General features: G+C 43.9%; 2 protein-coding genes across 9 annotated transcripts in view; both read left to right on the top strand.

The window, feature by feature from the left end:
* Window positions 1-4,240, top strand: part of LOC122931482 — a 162,109-nt gene extending 157,869 nt beyond the window's left edge. Inside the window, exons 22-23 of the mRNA XM_044285547.1 lie at window positions 1,439-1,563; window positions 3,694-4,240. Of these exons, the coding sequence (XP_044141482.1) occupies window positions 1,439-1,563; window positions 3,694-3,758 (190 nt within the window). The 3' untranslated portion in view covers window positions 3,759-4,240. The remainder of the gene's footprint in view (window positions 1-1,438; window positions 1,564-3,693) is intronic.
* INPP4A (inositol polyphosphate-4-phosphatase type I A) overlaps window positions 1-22,594 on the top strand; it is a 393,978-nt gene that overhangs the window by 193,339 nt on the left and 178,045 nt on the right. The window lies entirely within an intron of this gene.

Below are 22,594 nucleotides of genomic sequence, written 5' to 3'. Positions count from 1 at the left end.
TGAGACTTTAATTAGACAGATGCGGTGGTATCAAGGCATTAACTAAACAGCAAATACAGAACATCCCCCAGAGGAAGCTTGGGCAGCGAAACGTGTGTTAGGGTACATCGTTCTGTTTCTGCATATTATTATTCATTCAGCATATTTGTTTTCCCTATTTAGCCCGTTATTGATTTTATTTTTCCCTGTCTAGCGATGATTGATTGCCATGTGATAGGTACTAAAGGAGCTATTTAGGTGCATTTTTATTTGCTGTTTACTTTAGAATTGCTAGGTACCAGCACATCTGTGTAAAGTCCCATTTATAGATCTTTTTTAAAATGTTTGTATGGATGTAATTAATAATGTAGCAATTTTACTGTTTATTCATTGGTACTGTACATTTTTGTGGGTTTGTGGTGTATAAACGCAGCACAGGGAATTGTTTGTGTTATAGGTAGATATGCGAATTTCCTGGATTGGACACTTCTCCTGTGACTGATTATATAGTTTTGTGGGTAAATATTCAGTAAAGCTTATGATTTATACACTTATATCTCTTCCCTTTCTGATTTCATTGTACACAGGGGAGGTGTTATCAGTGATTGGTCGTATCCCCTGTGTAAGGGTGTATACAGAGATAGCTGTCAGTCACTGATAGCACCTCCCCTGTGTACAATGAAGTCAGAAAGAGAAGAGAGATACATGTATAGATTACACATTTTACTGAAAACTGTATATCAATCTGCTTCGCCCCTCCTGCTCTAGAACATGCTGCCTGTAGATTGCACTGCATTTGTGGTGACAGGTCCCCTGTAAATCATTATGAGTAGAGAATTAAAAAATTGCTTGGCTGATCCAATAAACCCCCTTTGGGATGTGTTGGAGCAGGAAATTCACAGTTGTGATTTTTGTCAGTGTGAATCAAAGTCTCCTTGAATGTGATGCGTCCAGGCTGTTCTGAGGACAAAAGTGGCCCTGCCCAGGACTAGAATGCTGTCCTTAATAAAGAGGTGATTGTGTTGACTGGAAAATGTTTGTTTGAACCTTACAAGTGCCTTTTGGAAAAAAAAAAGAACAATGTTTAACGATACTGATATTAAATGGGTTGTCTTATTTAATATTACTTACCCCCTATCCACAGTATAGGAGACAAGTGTCTGATCTGGAGACCACATTTCTCTATTTAAATAGAGCGACTTGCACACGGTCACTGCATTCAGCTCCGTGGGGCTGATAGATATGTCCGAGCACTTGTACTTGGCGATCTACAGCAGTCCCCTAGAATTTAATGGGCGTGTCTGCTGCTCCATTCAAATGGGGGAACATAGGCTGCTATTCTCGTGATCTCCTTGATCCCACCCATCAGACGTGTAGTTGTCGATTAAATTGTAATTGTACCACCCTTTTAAGACTGAACCCTATTTTATGAATTTATTATACTTTTATCTGTCATTAGATTTTTGAAGTTTTGCTGTGATAAAGGTGGTCATCGTGGCTTCCAAGCTGATGACCTTGAAGATCTGGATGACACAGAACTTGCAGACCTTTTTGGAAACATGAATGTTAATGAACCACAACCTAGTAAGTAAAGATTCCCAATCGTTAATTTCCTTTTCCTGAATCCCTCCAGAATACTGTATGCTTCGACTGTAAGGATTTCCCTATGGAAACTAATGTGGATTTTTTTTTTTAAGAATCTGCAGTAGAAATTATAGATTGACACTAGTATTTCTGCTGGGATGGGCCAGCCGATCCCCATGGATCAGGACGAGCCCCATAGTTATTCAGTGTGGAATCCAGTGCAGTTAATGATAGATATCCCCATTCTCTTGCACTGGATGCAGAATGTCAGCAGATTTGATGAGTATTTTAGAACTCACAACTAAACACTCTTCAAAAGCTGATCATGTCAGCACACACTAAGAGCGAATTCACCCACGGTTGATTTGTTGCAGGAAGTGCTACAACTACCCCATTCATCTGCAGCAAATACAGGATTTCAGTCTGGTGCAGTGGGAATGTTGTATGCTTCCAGATTACAGCTGAATGTGATATTCTGCTTAAGCATTTTGAACTACATGTTCACAGTTGAAGGCTACATGCACACGACCCAATGTGTTTTGCGGTCCGCAAATTCCGTATGCCAGCTCTTTTTTTTTTTTGTGTGTATCCATTGTAACAATGCCTAAAACAGACAAGAATAGGACATGAATTTTTTTTTAAGGGGCTACGGAACGGACATACGGTTGCGGATAGCACACGGTGTGCTGTTTGCATTTTTGCGGACCCATTGACATTCTATCTTCAAAAAGATCGGACACGGAAACAAAATACATTCGTGTGCATGAGGCCTATTTCAGATTAATCCATTCATGTGTATAAATATAAAAATAGTTCTCCGTTACGTTGCCTGTTTGTAGTGCTGCAGGTCTCAAGGTGAAGTGGGTACGTTTCACACCACAAGTCAGCAAATCAAAATAGAAAGACCGCGCTGCTCAGAATATCCAGAAGGCATCCAAATTATAATGGAGTCAATCACAGCGTTCAAATCTAGAGGAACATTGAAACGACCAGCAGAGATCTCTTTCGCCTCCAATTCGATCCTTCTATAGAAACCAAAGGTTGATCAAATAGTAAAGAATCACCAACAAAAGTAAAATTTATATTTTATTATACTCACAGAAGTAACAAGGTAATGGTCCATTCACACATCCGCAAGTGTTTTGCAGTCCGCAAATTGCGGATCCGCAAAACACTGACACCGGCCATGTGCGTTCGCATTTTGCGGACCGCACATGGCCAGGACTTTAATAGAAATGCCTTTTCTTGTCCATGTCTGCGGACAAGAATAGGACATGTTCTATTTTTTGCGGAAATTTTTTGTGCAAATACGTAACGGAAGTGCGGAAACACTAGTACCCGGTTATTGGTCCGATAGAACCACTTGATTTAAAGAATGAATGAGAGAAGATCTGGCTGTGATTGGCTAATTTTAATCACGGGGTCAGGAGACTTTTATGAATGAAAGAGGAGTGCACTTCCTTATTAGCTAAACCCAACCATGCGATCGGGAAAGTTATGTCAAATAGTCATTAGTAAGTGATTTGGTGGGCGAAACGAAGAATGGAATAGTAATAATAAGGGCAGATTGTTTTAAGAGATAAGTGGAAGAAACACATTGGTTTTAAAGTGAACTAATTATTTTAGTGTTTTATTTGGGGATAGGAATGATTTTTATGTTGTTTCTGGCCTAATGCAATTGGGAGGAGTTTTTGCCACCCTAGATCTGTATAAATTAGACGCCCAGATGAGGGTGGAGTATGCGCCCTTGATGAAGCAAAAGAAAAACCTAGGTCAGGCAAAGACACAAGGGCTGATGCAACTTTATAATATGCCTATTACCTTGTTACTTCTGTGAGTATAATACATTTTTTATTTTACTTTTGTTGGTGGTTCTTCACCTTTGGTTCCTACAGAAGGATCGAATTGGAAGCGAAAGATCTCTGCTGGTCGTTTCAATGTTTCAATATATTGTTTGCATCTATTGTGTTAGTGCGTTATTTTCTGTGACTTTTCTTTAATACTTTGGGTTAACAGTAACATTACATTTTACAACTTGTGAGATCAGCTTTAATAATCTTCAGCCTGTTATTGGCCACTGTCAGGACTGCGACCAACTACTATATCTGTATTATTTCTATTATTTCATAGGTGAACCGAGTGGCGAGAGCGTAGTACAGCAGCAGGGAGAGCCAGCATGGAGACATGAACATTAACTTATCCTTGCTGATGATGACACTCATAGGAGATCTGCACACAGTCCTATTTTTGCTTTCGGACTGAAGCCTGCTATAGTTTTTATATATAGCCCAAGCAGTCTTTTTTATTTTTTTTGACAATTTTTTTTATGACTGCATTAAATTATATGTGATTTTTCCAAGTAAAATGTCCTCTTGATAAGTTGATGAAAATGTTATTTGTCGTTCCAAGAACAGGTATAATTCTTATAGCAAGATCAACCAGATTTCTCAGACTCCAAAGCTGGATAGTTTATGGCTTATAGAAGCCTATTTGTCTGTAGGTTTGCTGTTTCTTATTGTAGGAAGCCGGATGAACCTATGTGGCCTAACTGGTGGTCACCAAACTTTCCATGAATACATTTGACATATACATAAATAGTGCATCTGCAGCGTTATTCATGTTTGTAAAAATACCAAACTTTATTAAAGTCAATGGGGTCTGTCATAATTCACCAGAATCCATTTGAAAATAGTTTTTTTGTATAACGTGTCTTAAAGGGATAGACTCTGGTATTACACCTGATCCCTATTCAAGTGCAATACTAAACAAAGCCAATGGACCAAGTGTGGTCCTACTTCTGAAAGCCGACCTTTTTTTTTTATAATCCAGATAAACTCCATTAACAGAACCATATGACATACTTTTCACCAGTAGTAATACTTTCATTTAGTAAAAAAAAACAAAAAAAAAATGTTATTTGGCTACTCAGTCAAGTAGCCGCAGCAGCCCATTGTTGGTGTCCCTATTAGCTAGCTGTTAGGGACACCAAACGCTAGCTAAAAGGGCCACAAAAGTCCTTTTAAGGCCTGGTATAGGTGTGCTATATTTTAGTGCATTTTAGCTCATATTTTAGCTCATTGTTGGTGTCCCTATTAGCTAGCTGCTAGGGACACCAAACACTAGCTAATAGGGCCACAAAAGTCCTTTTAAGGCCCGGTATAGGTGTTTTATCGATAGGTGTGATACACTGAGGGGTGTGATAGACTTATAATATACTTTCTAACATAGAAAGTATATTTAGTGCATTTAGTGCATAATAGCAGCCCAACTAACAAGCTTTCTATAGACTTGCGGTAACACGCCTATATATCAAACTTCAGAGAATTGGCAATTTTAACCCAACTTGATACAAATTTTACTTAATATTTATTGTATTGATCACCAGAGTGAAAACCAATCTTGATTGATTGTAATTGTCTTATCTTTATCCTTTGGCCAACACAAACCCTGCCCTGTTCCACTGCCTGTGATGGTGCACTGGGAGAGTCTACACTATATCACTACATTAGAATGGTTAATCTCGAGCACACGGGTATTTGCACCAGTGGCGTGCCCAGGGGGTGGGGGAGGGGGTGGTGGCGGTCCGCCCCGGGTGCCGGCTATCACGGGGGTGCCAGCAGGCCCAGAAGCAATGAGCGCTTCCATCAATACAGATGAATTGCTGACGCGCTGACACCCACATACTGTGGCAGGGCAGGGAGCGGAGCGCAAAGTTCCCTGCCCCGCCTCCGATCACCGTCATAGGCTTGCAGGACTAGTAGGCCTGAAGCCTATGCGGTAGTGAAATCCTGGCGCAGGCGCGCGTGATAACGTCATCGCGCTCGCCTGTGCCGGTACTCAGCAGCACAGTGCCGGGACTTTGCGAGCAAGCGCAGGTAAGTATTTAGCTTTTAGGCTTTTTTTGTTTTGTTTTTTTCTTTTATGTGCCAACTTTGGGGGACATGAGGGGGGTGCACACAGGAGGACGAGGGGGGGGGATATGATGGGATACTGGGGATACTGTGTGGGTGCAAATTATTATGGAAGGGATTACTATGTGGGGGGAAAATTACTATATGGGCAATGTGGGGGACACTACAGTGTGGGGGACAGTACTGTGTGGGGGGCAGTGTAGGGGACACTACTGTGGGGGCGGTCTAACAGAGAAGAGGAAAGACAAGGTCTACATGACAGGAGATGTCCCTGGATGTAAGAGGTATGTGGTCAAGTATTGGGGGCGGGGGTGGGGGGGTTCACACCCTGGGCACGCCACTGATTTGCACTTAACTTGGTGAATACATTTGTGAATTGTTATAGAAGAACCAAAACTGTAAATCACCGAATTTTATATATTGGATTCAGAAAGTGGAATGTCTTAGATGATGCTTTATTTATTTTTTTCCTTCACAATTTTATTTAAACACTATCTATCTTTCATCTCCAATTTAAATGATGGCCTTATGGCGATCCTGGTAGGATTTTATTTCCACTACTTTCTCCAGTTTTACAACTTTTCTTATTCCATTAGTTGCACATATATAGAAGCGTCACTGACAATGAACTGACAATTAATCAGATTGGTGGAAGGGGGAGGGGACAAGGGGCCTGGATCTTGATATACATGCTGTATTTTGGAACTGAGAATATTCACGTTGTCTTAGTTAGTTTTATAGATAGTAGATATTTTTATATTTGGATTTCTTGATTTCTATGGTATGTTTTGTACTAATAAAAGTATAAAGTGAATTATGACTTTTATTAAGTATTTTGCCCAAAATGGGTGTTTTTTGAATAACAGAATATGACAGCAGTATATAATGCTTGAATTTCACACTAACAGATGCAGCAAGGGCTGTAAAATTGAGTATTTTGCCCAAAAAGGGTGTTTTTTAAAATCCAGAAAATTATAGCTGTATTTCTAGCTTAAATTGCACACTGACTAATGCGGCAGTGGCCCCAGATGGAGCGGCATCTTGTCAGTCTCCCTATGTTGCCAAAAATATCCCTAAGGGTGAGTTTATCCGCATCAGATGCAACTCAGGATGCAACATGCCGCATGGAGATGCAATCTGCTGCCTTCCGCCTCTCCACAATACTCCCAGCATAGTTTAGCATGCGCCCAGAAGGAAGCCCTTTCCAGACCCAGACAATCATTATTATTTACCCATCACAAGCGCACACGTCGCTCTGAGAACTCAGATCAGTCACGGCATTCCCGCCTGCCTGTTTTTGTCACTACTTATAGTGTACAATACTCGCAGATCTGTAATATAGTAAGAAAACACTTACCTGTACTTTTAACAGATGACCAATGGCGCAGTGTCTTGAAGGGAGGCTTCTAATGCTCAGCCCGTAGAGCACCCACACGGGGCAACAGACTCTGCTTTTTCTTTGTATTCTGAGGGGACACAAGCTTCTCCGGTGTGGTTGCGGTTTCTCGGAAGCTACAAATGTGGGCATAAAATCTGTACGTGTTGCTCTTATATGCGACCTGGCAAGGAAGTTTTTTCCTATGCCATGAATCAAAGTTTTTCCATCAAACAATACATCAACTGTAACACCACTCATGTGGTCTATTGTATTTCATGCACTCTCTGTTCCCTCCAGTATATTGGTTGCATCACCAATGGCCTTAAGGTTAGACTGTGCAGGCACATCTCTGACATTCCTCATTCACATGCCAGGAATGTGTCTGCAGTTAGCCTGCATTTTTCAGTGGTGCATGGTGGCAACAGGGTTTAATAGTGCAAAGCCTGGAAAGGGTTACTCCACCATCTAGGGGTGGTAATGACAAGAAGAAGCTTTTGAATCGTGAGTCCTTTTGGATCTTTAAAATGGGGTCCACTACACCAAGTGGACTCAATCGGAAACATGACCTGATATTACATTATTGAATTTTTGATCCATGACTTGTGTGTGTTCTTTTGTTTTAACCGCCTCCAGACCGCCTAACGCAGGATTGCGTTCCGGAGGGGTCGATTCATTGTTCCTTTACGCTCCGGTGCGTCATCTCACGAGACGCGAGATTTCCTGTGAACGCGCACACACAGGAGCGCGCGTTCACAGGAACCGGAGGTAAACGAGCTGATCTACAGCCTGCCAGCGGCGATCATTCGCTGGCAGGCTGTAGATTAGATTTTTTTGTTAACAGCGTCTAATATACCTGCTAGCTTGTCCTCTGGTGGTCCCTTTTGCTTGGATAGACCACCAGAGGACACAGGCATCTTTGTAAAATAGCACCAAACACCACTACACTACCCCCCTGTCACGTATTAACCCCATTTATTAACCCCTGATCACCCCATATTAGACTCCCTGATCACCCCCCCCCCGTCATTGATCACCCCCCTGTAAGGCTCCATTCAGACGTCCGTATGTGTTTTGCGGATCCGCGGATCCCCAAAACACATACGGACGTCTGAATGGAGCCTTACAGGGGGGTGATCAATGACAGGGGGGTGATCACCCCATATAGACTCCCTGATCACCCCCCTGTCATTGATCACCCCCCTGTAAGGCTCCATTCAGATGTCCGTGAGTGTTTTGCAGATCCGATCCGTGGATCCGCAAAACACATACGGACGTCTGAATGGAGCCTTACAGGGGGGGGTGATCACCCCATATAGACTCCCTGATCACCCCCCTGTCATTGATCACCCCGGGTACTGAAATGGCCAGTCTGCAGTCCAGATCTTTCACCTATAGAGAACATTTGACGCATCATAAAGAGGAAGGTGCAACAAAGAAGGCTCAAGACGATTGAACAGTTAGAGGCCTGTATTAGACAAGAATGGGAGAGCATTCCTATTTCTAAACTTGAGAAACTGGTCTCCTCGGTCCCCAGATGTCTGTTAAGTATTGTAAGAATAAGGGGAGATGCCACACAGTGGTGAAAATGGCCTTGTTCCAACTTTTTGGGGATTTGTTGACACCATGAAATTCTGATTCAACATATTTTTCCCTTAAAATGGTACATTTTCTCAGTTTAAACTTTTGTTCCGTGATTTATGTTCTCTTCTGAATAAAATATTAGAAGTTGACACATCACATCATTGCATTCAGATTTTATTCACGATTTGTATAGTGTCCCAACTTTTTTGGAATCCGGTTTGTATTAAAAAAAAAAGGGAAAAGTTGACTTTTAGAGAGATATTTCTCAAACCCAGCATGGGTATATGTAAAAATACACCCCAAAACACATTGCCCTACTTATCCTGAGTACGGCGATACCACATGTGTGACACTTTTTTGCAGCCTAGGTGGGCAAAGGAGCCCAAAATCCAAAGAGTATATTTTCGATTTCACAGGGCATTTTTGTATGCATTTGGATTCCAGACTTCTTCTCACGCTGTAGGTCCCCTAAAATGCCAGGGTAGTATAAATACCCCACAAGTGACCCCATTTTGGAAAGAAGAAGTCGCTTGCTCCTGGTTCCGGGGCAAGGAAGAAATATCTTTACCTGGCGTACTGTGGGCGGAGACTCCCCGGGCTATCAGGAAGGGAGTCTTGTTACAGGCTGCAGGCGGCGCAGGCGCGATGTGTCACGTGACTGTGTGTGCATCATGATGTCAGCGTCACACCAATGCTGGTGTAAAAAAAGCCGGGAACGCCGTTTTCTGCGGTCTCTCAATTGCTCCTATGATGTCGGCTTCTATGGTTCTAAGAGCTGCCCGCAAGCCTATGAATTCTGCCTCAGTCGCCCTCAGCCCGGTTAGCCTCCTCTCCAAAATGTCGGTGTATTACATTGGTGGGGTTGTGGTTCCCTTCATTCACCCTAGGTGCTTGGTGCTGGTAGGAATTTTTTGTATGGACTTGGATCCTAATAAAATTCATAAATTTGATTACTTGTAGGGTGGAGAAACCTCCACCGCCAAGGCACCTGGTGCTGATTCGGGCCACAAGAAATGCGCAATTTGCTTAAAATCCTTTTGCTCTAAGGCCAAGCCCTATGCCCTATGTGTACAGAGAAGATTGTGTCCGAAGAGTCTCCCTCTCTTTTGGACTCCATCCGGAGCATTATTAAGGAAGAAGTCAATGCAGCAGTGGAGTCCAGGCTACCACTTCATCCCCACAGGCCTCTACATCCCATAGCTCTCAGTTATAGAGGCTGGATTTAGATGAGGGGGAGAATGCCTCTAGTGACGACTCCGACTCCTCAGAAGATTGGTCAGGCAGACCGTTATTTCTTCTGGAAGACACCCAGGGTCTCTTAAAAACTATAAGAGCCACCATGAACCTGGAAGATACCAAAGAGAGTGCATCCATTCATGACAAGATGTTCCAGGGTCTGGGGGAAAGAAATTATAAATTACTCTTACCAGTGATTTTCCAATAGCCTCCACAACGGCACTCCAGGAGGATGAAGTCTCCGCCTTCCAGGACTGGAAACAACGAAGAAGCACACGTTTAAAAGGCCCCCTCCCCTTACCTGCTTCAGTTAATGAGATAGGACTCATTTAGAAATGCAAGAACTGTATTGAAATCTTTAACAGTACAACAACATAATACATCCCAAAATAAATATATTAACATGGGTAGTGAAATCCAGTCCCGTTGTGGAGGCTATTGGAAAACCCAATTACCGGTAGGAGTAATTTATTATTTTCCCCGACTCCTCCACAATGGCACTCCAAGAGGATTTACAGAGAAACAAAAATTATTAGGGCGGGACTACTGCAGACAATACTTTTCTGCCATATGATAAATCATGATTTAGAAGTACATCCAACTTATAATGTTTAAAAAAGGTATTTGGATTTGCCCATGTAGCTGCTCTACATATCTGCTCTACCGAAGCAAAGGCCTTTTCAGCCCATGAGGTTGAGACTGCTCTGGTAGAATGCGGGTTGAATGCGGGTTGAGACTGCTCTGGTAGGTTCTTTTGATGATAACACAACTCGATCATGTTTCTTATCCATCCGGCGATGGTACTTTTTCTTGTTGCTGATCCTTTGTGTTGACCCTGATATTGCAGAAGGAGATGATAAGAGTTCCTGAATTCTTTGGATACCTCCAGGTTAGTCAGTAGGCATCTTCTGACGTCCAAATCTGGTATTTTCTCTCCCGATCGGATGATGGATTTTCGCAAAAAGATGGGAGAGAGACTTCCTGCTGACGATGGAATCTAGAGGCAACCTTGGGAAGAAACACAAGCATATGTTTAAGAATAATGCTATCCTCTAACACCGTGAGGTTAGGTGCCCTACAGGAGAAGGCTTGAATTTCTCCTACCCTTCTGGCTGACGTTACTGCTAGTGGTTCTTTCTGTAGCCGTGGTTTTAAGAGTTAACTGCTTGAGAAAGATTTCATCTATCGGTTCAAAGGGTGTGTCCATTAAGACCTCCAACACTAGGTTTATGTCCCATGGTGGAACAATGGAGTGTACAAACGGACATCGTCTGGATGCGCCTTTTATAAACCGCTTAATTAACTGCAAGTCTGCCAGTCTTACCTCTAAGAAGCTACTCAATGCCGCGACTTGCACTTTCAGGGTACTTGTTTTGAGCCCTTTATCAAGGCCTGCTTGTAGGAAGTCCAATATGAGCAGAATATTGGGATTTGGCAACTGTCTCAACAAAGGCTTTCCATGTTCTAGTATAGATTTTGGAGGTTGATTCCTTTTTACTGAATAAAAGTGTGGAGATTACCAGGTTGTTAGGTGCAATCTTGCCACATCTGGATGGAACACCGGACCCTTTCGTAGAAGTCCTGGATACATTGGGAGAGACCAGAATTGTCCCGCTTCCAGATTGAATAGGAGCGGAAACCAAGACCTCTTTGGCCAGAAAGGCGTGATTAGTATAATCTGTGCCTTTTCCTCCATTGCTTTTGTCAATACTCTCGGAATTAGATTGTAAGGGGGAAAAGCATAAAGGAGATCTTTTGGCCATGGGCTTGATAAGACATCCACCATTAACGGCTGGTCCTGGCTGGAGAGGGAACCGAATAGCTCGAGCCGCTTGTTTTTTCGACTTGTGAAAAGGTCCACCTTCTGAATTCCCCACTTCTTTGCTATTTGTCTGAACATATCGGGGTCTAGCGACCACTCTCCTGCCTTAAAGTCCCTTCTGCTGAGATAGTCTGCTACTATGTTCTCTTTGCCTTTTAAATGGACGGCTACTAACGATGTTACATTTTTCTCCGCCCAACGGAAAATTCTTCCTGCCAGATCCTGTAGTCTTTTGCTTTTTGTCCCTCCTTACCGGTTTATTTAGGCCACTGTGGTCGCATGGTCGGATAGAATCTTTATATGATGGGACTTTATCGATGGATACAGAGACAGAAGTACCCTAAACACCGCCTCTGATGGTCGCCCAAAAACTCCTTTTTGAAGATTTTTTCTTATGTTCCACCAGAAGAGGGATAATTTAACTTTTAACGGAATTCTTACTCTTCTGTCTAAAGAGTCCTGATTCCCGTCCCAGGATTCTAAGAGGAACTTCTGTAGGATCCTCGTGTGGTGTTGGGCCCATCTGACCTCAGGAATTGTGTAAGTTAGATGACCCAGTAGTGCCATGACGTCCCTGATTGACACTCTTCTGGATTCGCTGAATAGTGAGATCCTTTGACCCAGGACAATCTGTTTCTCTTGAGGGAGAAAAGACATGAGTTTGTTGAAATCTAGAAGGATTCCTAAAAATTTCTTCCTTTGGCTGGGAACTAGATCTGATTTCTGAATATTCATCAACCATCCCAGCTCCACTAATTCCTCCTGGATGATCTTTAGATGTATCCGAAGATCCTGAAGGGATGGGGCCGATATCAAAAGATCATCCAAATATGGTATAATTACTATTCCTTGGAGATGAAAGAACCCGGTTACTTCGGCCATGATCTTTGAAAATATTCTTAGGGTAGCGCCTGGAACTGGAAGTGACATCTGTGACTTTTTAGAGATATCGCGATTCGGAGAAACTTTTGGTATACTCTGTGAATAGGCTCATATTAGTATGCATCTGAAAGATCCATCGTCACCATGTAACAGTCACGAGACAGGAGGTTTACTGTGGATCTGATAGTTTCCACCTTGAACTTTTTGTAGCTCATATATCTGTTTAGTCTCTTCATATTGATAATTAATCTGAAGGTCCTGTTTGGTTTCTTGATTAGGAATATGGGTGAATAAAACCCCTTTCCTTCCTTACCTATAGGAACTGGGGTTATGACTTGTTTTTCTAAAAGGGATAGAATCTCTGATTCTAAGGCTTGCTGTTTTTCTACTTGTCTTAATGGTCTGTTGAAGGTAAAGTAGTCTGGAAGAGGTGTGTTGAACTCGAGCTTGTACCCCATGCTTATTGTATCTTTTACCCATGTCGAGGCTGAAAGTTCTTCCCAGACCCAGGTTTCAGGCAAAAATTGTTTTCCTCGGATCATTGGGTAGGCTTTGTAGAGGATTCAGGGTTGAATAAGAACCCTCTCCCTCTTCCCCTGTAGGGTTGCCATCTTCCAGAGCTCTCTTTTCTCTTTTGCTCTGGCCTAGCCTTTCTTTGACCTCGAAAGGAACGACGCTGTTGGTAGAATCTGGAATCAGAAGTAAAGCCTTTCTTGCTATCTGATGCTTTGTCCAATATATCTTTAAGGACCGAACCAAACAGTTTATCCCCCTCACATGGAATGGAGCATAGATGACTCTTTGAAGTGGCGTTGTCACGCCCATGTTCATGGTCGTGACTCCTTGGGAGCCGCATGCAGTTGCCCGTGGTCTGGGTATTGTGTCAACCACAGCTGGGGGCACTTAGTTGTTTGCCTCAAGTGCGGTTGCCGCGGACAACAGGTATGCGTGCGGTTGCCTTTGGTTATGTGTGTGTGTTTGTATGCACTTTCTATGTCTTGTATTGCACGGGATCCAGTCTATGTGTCTGTGGCAGGTAGGTGTGGAAGTACTTTTCATCCTCCTGCCATATCCATAGGCTGTTCATGTTGCTATCCCCTTGCAGCTTGGCCACTTTAGACTCCTGTTTCTCCGTGTCCAGGAGGAACAGGTCGTCTTACCCTGCTCCTAGTAAGGGCCACCCTAAGGGCTAGTAGGGACTTGAAGGTTCCGGAGTATGAGCCCTCCCACCATCAGGGTCGGCTCATACAGTTAGGAGTCAGGGTCAGATTAGGGACGTATTAGGAGGTGACCTGCTCCCTGATTCTGTGCTCCTGGCCAAGTGGCGAATACATCTTCTGGCATCGCACGGCTGAGGGTTTTCCCTATCCTCAGCCGTGACAGGCGTCTCCAGACCATGACCTGAGCCATATAGCCTTTTGTGTGGCATTCAAGAGGGCTGAGGATCTGACTGACTTAAGTTTTACAAGGTCTGCTGAGGCATCAGAGAGAAAATTCGAAGCTTGTTTTAACATGGGGATTGAAGCTCTGCCAGGTGCTCTTCTAGTTGCATCAACCAGACATATAGAGACCTAGAGGTACATGTGGCAGTTATACTGGGTCTTAGCATGGCCATATTTGTCACCCATGCACGTTTCAAAAGACCCTCACACTTTTTTTCCATGGGGTCCTTTAAAAGACCCATATCTTCAAAGGGCAAGGAAGTCTTTTTTGACATGTGGGTGACTGGGGCATCAATCTTAGGGATTATATCCCACAAGGCTAAGTCTTCATCTGCGAAGGGATATTTCAGTTTAAAGGAATTCGGAATCACATTCCGCTTCTCTGGATCTTTCCATTCCTTAGTAATTGTAAATAATGATTTTATGTTAGCATGAACGGGAGGTTCCTTAACTTCCTCAATATTCATGGTGGCTCGTGGTCTTTAATAGTCTTTCTGTATCCTCTGGGGTACAGAAGGGTCTCCCTGAGTCATCTTCAGAGGATTCTGAACCGTCATCTGATATAATCTCTCCTTCACCAGAGCCAGGTTCCTCCTGAAGATCCGACCTTTGCAATCTCTGCGAGGCAGAGGGCCGTGGAGAACTCGGTGGTAATCTTGTGTCAATTGCCATCTTAACCTCTTCCTTTATCATACTTCTTATAGAATCAAGGAAGGAAGGAAGGTGACCCTTCAGTCACTACTTTGTCCATACATCTGGGACATAACGCTTTTTTAGTCTTGGACGGAAGGGACTTCCTGCATATCACACACTTCTTCCGTCCTAGAGATATATCAGAGGCCTTTCTGGTGCTGGTTTCCCTGCCCTACAAGGTAATATAGATAGTTTAGGGCTTCTCATTGAGAATGATCACGCCGACAACCAGCACCACCCAGTGGGGAATTGCTAACACTTGTGCCCCCCACCTTCACTCTGCCATCCAAGTAACATAAACATATTTAGGAGGAGGCTTGCCGGGCTCTGGGTGGTAGGAGTATCCACAGGCTTGCGGGACATCACCGGAGCGTCCACAAGAGCCGACATGTGCAGTACGCCAGTCCTTCAGGGTCAGCGAATGTGAGGTCACAGGGGTCAGTTACCAGACCGAGGGTTGCTCTTAGTACTCACAGTTTGTTGTATACCCTGGGCAGGCGAACAGCAGTGATGAAGAGGCTGGCACGTAGATCCTCTGGGGCACTCTCTAGATATAGGGACCAGGCCGGGTGATTGGTGAGGTGCCCTAGGTGTTGTAGGTTTAGCGTGCCTGCGGCAAGATCCCATACAGTTCATGACGCCAGTGCCGGTAACGGTGGCACACCGATTGTTAGGAGGAATAATGGAGGTACACACGATTCTAGTTAACTAGAATTCCACTTTACTGAAAAGTTCAACTATGTACAAGCTTCAGACAGTTCCATATGACGGATATTGGTATCAGGCAGGCTTTACATAAATGGCAGGTAGAATCCGAGCAAGATAACTCAGAGGGAATAAAACTCACAGATCAGGCTGTACTTTCTGCAGAATCCTGTCTGGCTTTCTCCAAGGCCCGTATGCCTAATAGCTGGCTTAATCCTTGGGTAGGGAAACCTTCCGCTGGTATAAATCCTCTTGCTGTCAATAAACTTCTGCCCTTCAGCTTTCTACTTGGCTGGATAAGATTAGAACTGATCTGTACTTTGCAAAATGCAGGATAACTTCAGGAGGAAACTTCTTCTCCTAGACTAACTTCTGAGCTTCACTTGCTCAGGACTTCAGGCAGGCTAGACTGAACTACTTAGCCTCCTGGACTAGACTGCACTGACCCTTTCCTGTCTGGGCCTAACTATGTATATACTAGGGGGTTCCCTAGCTCCCTCTACAGCTTAGGAGGAGAAACTACACCCCTAGCAGGCCTGGTACACAGGAATTAACATGGAATTATGCAGTCATACAAACCGGATTCCAAAAAAGTTGGGAGACTAAACAAATTGTGAATAAAAACTGAATGCAATGATGTGGAGATGGCAAATGTCAATATTTTATTTGTAATAGAACGTAGATGACAGATCCAACGTTTAATCCAAGTAAATGTATCATTTTAAAGGAAAAATACGTTGATTACAATTTTCACGGTGTCAACAAATCCCCAAAAAGTTGGGACAAGTAGCAATAAGAGGCTGGAAAAAGTAAATTTGAGCTGGAAGACCAATTAACACTAATTAGGTCAATTGGCAACATTATTGGGTATAAAAAGAGCTTCTCAGAGTGGCAGTGTCTCTCAGAAGCCAAGATGGGTAGAGGATCACCAATTCCCACAATGTTGCGCAGAAAGATAGTGGAGCAATATCAGAAAGGTGTTACCCAGCGAAAAATTGCAAAGACTTTGCATCTATCATCATCAACTGTGCATAACATCATCCGAAGATTCAGAGAATCTGGAACAATCTCTGTGCATAAGGGTCAAGGCCGTAAAACCATACTGGATGCCCGTGATCTCCGGGCCCTTAAACGACACTGCACCACAAACAGGAATGCTACTGTAAAGGAAATCACAGAATGGGCTCAGGAATACTTCCAGAAACCATTGTCAGTGAACACAATCCACCGTGCCATCCGCTGTTGCCAGCTGAAACTGTACAGTGCAAAGAAGAAGCCATTTCTAAGCAAGATCCACAAGCTCAGGCGTTTTCACTGGGCCAGAGATCATTTAAAATGGAGTGTGGCAAAATGGAAGACTGTTCTGTGGTCTGACGAGTCACGATTCAAAGTTCTTTTTGGAAATCTGGGACGCCATGTCATCCGGACCAAAGAGGACAAGGACAACCCAAGTTGTTATCAACGCTCAGTTCAGAAGCCTGCATCTCTGATGGTATGGGGTTGCATGAGTGCGTGTGGCATGGGCAGCTTGCATGTCTGGAAAGGCACCATCAATGCAGAAAAATATATTCAGGTTCTAGAACAACATATGCTCCCATCCAGACGTCATCTCTTTCAGAGAAGACCCTGCATTTTTCAACAAGATAATGCCAGACCACATTCTGCATCAATCACAACATCATGGCTGCGTAGGAGAAGGATCCGGATACTGAAATGGCCAGTCTGCAGTCCAGATCTTTCACCTATAGAGAACATTTGGCGCATCATTAAGAGGAAGGTGCAACAAAGAAGGCCCAAGACGATTGAACAGTTAGAGGCCTGTATTAGACAAGAATGGGAGAGCATTCCTATTTCTAAACTTGAGATACTGGTCTCCTCGGTCCCCAGATGTCTGTTAAGTATTGTAAGAATAAGGGGAGATGCCACACAGTGGTGAAAATGGCCTTGTCCCAACTTTTTGGGGATTTGTTGACACCATGAAATTCTGATTCAACATATTTTTCCCTTAAAATTGTACATTTTCTCAGTTTAAACTTTTGTTCCGTGATTTATGTTCTATTCTGAATAAAATATTAGAAGTTGGCACCTCCACATCATTGCATTCAGTTTTTATTCACGATTTGTATAGCGTCCCAACTTTTTTGGAATCTGGTTTGTACAATACAAAACATAATAGCAATCTCCCACAGGAGGTGGGGGACAACATGACCCAATTGACCCTTAGTAGTGCCCACCTTTACATAGTGGGACACTACACATGCTGCAACAAACACCAGTAGCGCCATGCTCCCTGCTCCCGGCATCCCTGATATACGCCAGCCCTCTGATGTCATCCGAGTGCCGGAACTGACACGGAGAGGCCTGGCCAATAGAATTCTAAGCCCTAGAGAACATTCGGCCTGTTTGCGCTCCACGCTGGAGCGCGATCCATTGTTCCCCACGATGCCAGAAGTGGGGGAACGGAAACCCGGGGCTGCCTTCATAGAAAGGCTTATGCTAAGGTACGGGCTAGAGTAAACACCTCACTGCACCCGTCCGCTGCATGGTCCTCCCAGAACGTAGTAACAGCAGTAGTAACAGGCCGTGCGATATCCAATTAACCCCTGCATGGCAGGAGCGGCTTCCATGCGATCCCGAGGACAGGAAACAACAAAAAACTGAAGCAGGTAAGGGGAGGGGGCCTTTTAAACTTGTGCTTCTACGTTGTTTCCTGTCCTGGGAGGCGGAGACTTCATCCTCCTGGAGTGCCTTTGCGGAGGAGTCGGGGAAAAGAAACGTGTTTTCCCGATTCACAATAATTTAAAATCACTTATATCTAAAGAATGGAGAGATCCTGAAAAGCGTGCTCCTATTTCAAATTCCTTTAAAAAGGAAATATCCGTTTTCAGATGCTGATACTAGCCTCTGGGATAAATCACCAAAAATTGATGCACCTGTGGTGCGGATTTCAAAGTCGTCACTCCCGTTCAAGGACATGGGGTTACTACGTGATCCGATGGACAAAAAGAGTGAGAGCCTACTCAAAAGAGCTTGGGAGACGAATATGGCTATGTTTAGGCCTAGTATTTCTGCTACCTGTGCCGCCAGATCCTTGTCCGTATGGTTTTCCCAGCTAGAAGATCGTTTGGCAGCAGGTACTCCCAGAGCAGAGATCCTAGCATCTCTGCCAATGCTCAAGTCAGCTGCCTTATCTAAAGCCCCCCGCAGAGCCATATGGCTCCGGTCCTGGTCGGGGGATACAGGATCCAAAAACAGTCTTTGTTCTATCCCTTGCGAAGGCGATAGACTTTCTGGGTCAGTTTTGGACGACATATTAGAGAAGGCGTCGGACAGGAAAAAAGGATTTCCTACTGAACCCAAATATTTCCACCAAAGACGTTCCTTTCGCTCCCAAAACAAACCTAGAGTGGACCAGAAAAAAAGGAAGTTATCAGGAAGATGGAAGCCTTCAAGAGGAAGAAGCAAAGGATTCCTCTTTAAATCGGATAAGGCATCAAAGTCCACCCAATGACGTCAGAGGTCGGGTGGAAGCAAGTTTAAAAAATGTTGCTCCAAGCTGGGAAAGGATGGGAATCTTCCCTTGGATTCTTGCCACAATTCAAGAGGGGTTCAAACTGGAATTCGACTCAAATCACTTTGTCGTATACAAACCACTGGCCAAAATAAAAGAGCAACTGTCTCTGGAATCCGGGCTACCCAGCCTGATTCAGAAAGAAGTCCTGCATCCCGTTCCAAAAGACCAGCATCAGCAAGGATTCTATTCCCCAGTGTTTTTTTATTCAAAAACCAGGAGGCTGCTTCAGGCTGATCATAAACCTGAAAAGTCTAAACAAGTGCCTAACCTATAAGAAGTTCAAAATGGAAACTATCAGGTCGACTATAAACAGTTTTGTTATACGGTGACAATGGACTTACAAGATGCATACTATCATATGCCAATTAGGGTCTGAGCTGAGGTCTGATTGGGGGTCTGATCTGAGGTCTTATTAACAATGGGGGTCTTATTGGGGCTGTCAGCTGAGGTCTGATTAACATTGGTGGTCTGACCAGAACTCTGAATAAAAAAATAAAAAAATTCTTATTGTACAAAACCTTTTTTGGTGCGAAAAATACTGTGTATGTATGTGTGTGTGTGTATATATATATATATATATATATATATATGGAGAAAATAATGGCGGCACTGGAAAAAACACAAGGAGGGTGCTAGGTCCAGGGATGTAGCAGCTTACCCTGTCAGATGAAGATGAAGAACGGACAGCACTCCAAGTAAAAGATAGTGGTGTTTATTCACCCATGTGGATGGCAACGTTTTAGCTTATACAAGAGCCTTTTTCAAGCTGTTTTAATACTGGAAAAAAGTATTCTGGCCATATTCTGACCCCCATATCTTTTTTAGATTTACATCTATGGAGCTGTTAGGGGGCTAATTTTTTTGTGGGGCAAACTGTAGTTTCTATTTATACCACTTAGATGTGTGTGACTTTTTAATCACTTTTTATTAACATTTTTGAGGTGAAGCGACAAAAATGTTCTTTTTGATTTTAATTTTTTACATAAGGGACCATTTTCTATGTAGGGGAGGAAGTGGTTAAGAAGAACTGATTGCAGTGCATTGCTTGAAGATTTAGCTGCTGTTTCCCAAGAAAAAGAGACAAAAGTGAAAATTACACTGGAGAGCATTTTTTTGCATTAATATAGTTAAAATAATGGTATCTATTACTCCAGATATTTTTTTTAGTTAAATTTAACTTTTTATGCATAGCAGTTACATAGTTTGAAAAAAGACATACATCCATCAAGTTCAACCAAGGGATATGTGGGGATGCAAATCCCACCTACTTTTCTCCACTAGAGGGCAACAAAACCCATTATTTTTCATTACTTGATTAGCGTTTATAGGGAACTTGTCATCTCCCTTACACGGTCTTCTCTAAGGCAGCATACTGTAGTGGCACGTCACTCTTGTGTTAAATATGAAGTAGCTTTACAGAATTTATGTGCACTGCGTGGCCAGCGCTGACAGAGATGAGCCCAACGATGTGCATGCTGCTGCTGTGCTCCCCAATTGACCATTTTATTTCCTATGCAGAAGAAAAAAAAACTGTCAACCAGCATCTGGAGGGGGGTGGGCGGCAGCGTGCATATTATGCATATCACTGGAGGCATCTCTTGCTAGAGTTGAGCGAACACCTGGATGTTTGGGTTCGAGAAGTTCGGCCGAACTTACCGGAAATGTTCGGGTTCAGGATCCGAACCTGACCCGAACTTCGTCCCGAACCCGAACCCCATTGAAGTCAATGGGGACCCAAACTTTTCGGCACTAAAAAGGCTGTAAAACAGCCCAGGAAAGGGCTAGAGGGCTGCAAAAGGCAGCAAAATGTAGTTAAATCCCCTGCAAAAAAATGTGGATAGGGAAATGAATTAAAATAAAAAAAATAAAAACATAATTAAACAATATCAATTGGAGAGAGGTCCCATAGCAAAGAATCAGGCTTTACGTCACCCACCACTGGAACAGGCCATTGTCAGATATTTTGGCCCTGGCACCCAGACAGAGGAGAGAGGTCCCATAGCAGAGATTCAGGCTTCATGTCAAAGCAGAGAATCAGGCTTCATGTCACCCAACACTGGAACAGGCCACTGTCAGATATCTTTAGGCCCCGGCACCCAGACAGAGGAGAGAGGTCCCATAGCAGAGATTCAGGCTTCATGTCATGGCAGAGAATCATGCTTCATGTCACCCACTACTGGAATAGGCCATTGTCAGATATTTTGGCCCAGGCACCCAGACAGAGGAGAGAGGTCCCATAGCAGAGAATCAGGCTTCATGTCATAGTAGAGAATCAGGCTTCATGTCACCCAACACTGGAACAGGCCACTGTCAGATATGTTTAGGCCCCGGCACCCAGACAGGGGAGAGAGGTCCCATAGCAGAGAATCAGGCTTCATGTCATAGCAGAGAATCAGGCTTCATGTCACCCACCACTGGAACAGGCCATTGTCAGATATTTTGGCCCTGGCACCCAGACAGAGGAGAGAGGTCCCATAGCAGAGATTCAGGCTTCATGTCATAGCAGAGAATCAGGCTTCATGTCACCCAACACTGGAACAGGCCACTGTCAGATATTTTTAGGCCCCGGCACCCAGACACAGGAGAGAGGTCCCATAGCAGAGATTCAGGCTTCATGTCATAGCAGAGAATCATGCTTCATGTCACCCACTACTGGAACAGGCCATTGTAAGATATTTTGGCCCTGGCACCCAGACAGAGGAGAGAGGTCCCATAGCAGAGATTCAGGCTTCATGTCATAGCAGAGAATCAGGCTTCATGTCATAGCAGAGAATCAGGCTTCATGTCACCCAACACTGGAACAGGCCACTGTCAGATATGTTTAGGCCCCGGCACCCAGACAGAGGAGAGAGGTCCCATAGCAGAGATTCAGGCTTCATGTCATAGCAGAGAATCATGCTTCATGTCACCCACTACTGGAACAGGTCATTGTCAGATATTTTGGCCCTGGCACCCAGACAGAGGAGAGAGGTCCCATAGCAGAGATTCAGGCTTCATGTCATAGCAGAGAATCAGGCTTCATGTCATAGCAGAGAATCAGGCTTCATGTCACCCAACACTGGAACAGGCCACTGTCAGATATGTTGAGGCCCCGGCACCCAGACAGAGGAGAGAGGTCCCATAGCAGAGAATCAGGCTTCATGTCATAGCAGAGAATCAGGCTTCATGTCACCCACCACTGGAGCAGGCCATTGTCAGATATTTTTAGGCCCCGGCACCCAGACAGAGGAGAGAGGTCCCATAGCAGAAAATCAGGCTTCAAGTCATAGCAGAGAATCAGGCTTCATGTCATAGCAGAGAATCAGGCTTCATGTCACCCACCACTGGAACAGACCATTGTCAGATATTTTGGCCCTGGCACCCACACAGATGAGAGAGGTCCCATAGCAGAGATTCAGGCTTCATATCATGGCAGAGAATCATGCTTCATGTCATAGCAGAGAATCAGGCTTCATGTCACCCAACACTGGAACAGGCCACTGTCAAATATTTTTAGGCCACGGCACCCAGACAGAGGAGAGAGGTCCCATAGCAGAGATTCAGGCTTAATGTCATAGCAGAGAATCATGCTTCATGTCACCCAACACTGGAACAGGCCACTGTCAGATATTTTTAGGCCCCGGCAAACAGACAGAGGAGAGAGGTCTCATAGCAGAGAATCGGGCTTCATGTCATAGCAGAGAATCAGGCTTCATGTCATATCAGAGAATCAGGCTTCATGTCATAGCAGAGAATCAGGCTTCATGTCATAGCAGAGAATCAGGCTTCATGTCATAGCAGAGAATCAGGCTTCATGTCATAGCAGAG

This window comes from Bufo gargarizans, chromosome 3, assembly GCF_014858855.1.
Source record: "Bufo gargarizans isolate SCDJY-AF-19 chromosome 3, ASM1485885v1, whole genome shotgun sequence".
Classification (NCBI taxonomy): Eukaryota; Metazoa; Chordata; class Amphibia; order Anura; family Bufonidae; genus Bufo; species Bufo gargarizans.
Note: the sequence above shows the minus strand (reverse complement) of the source record. Positions and strands in the feature narration are given on the sequence as shown.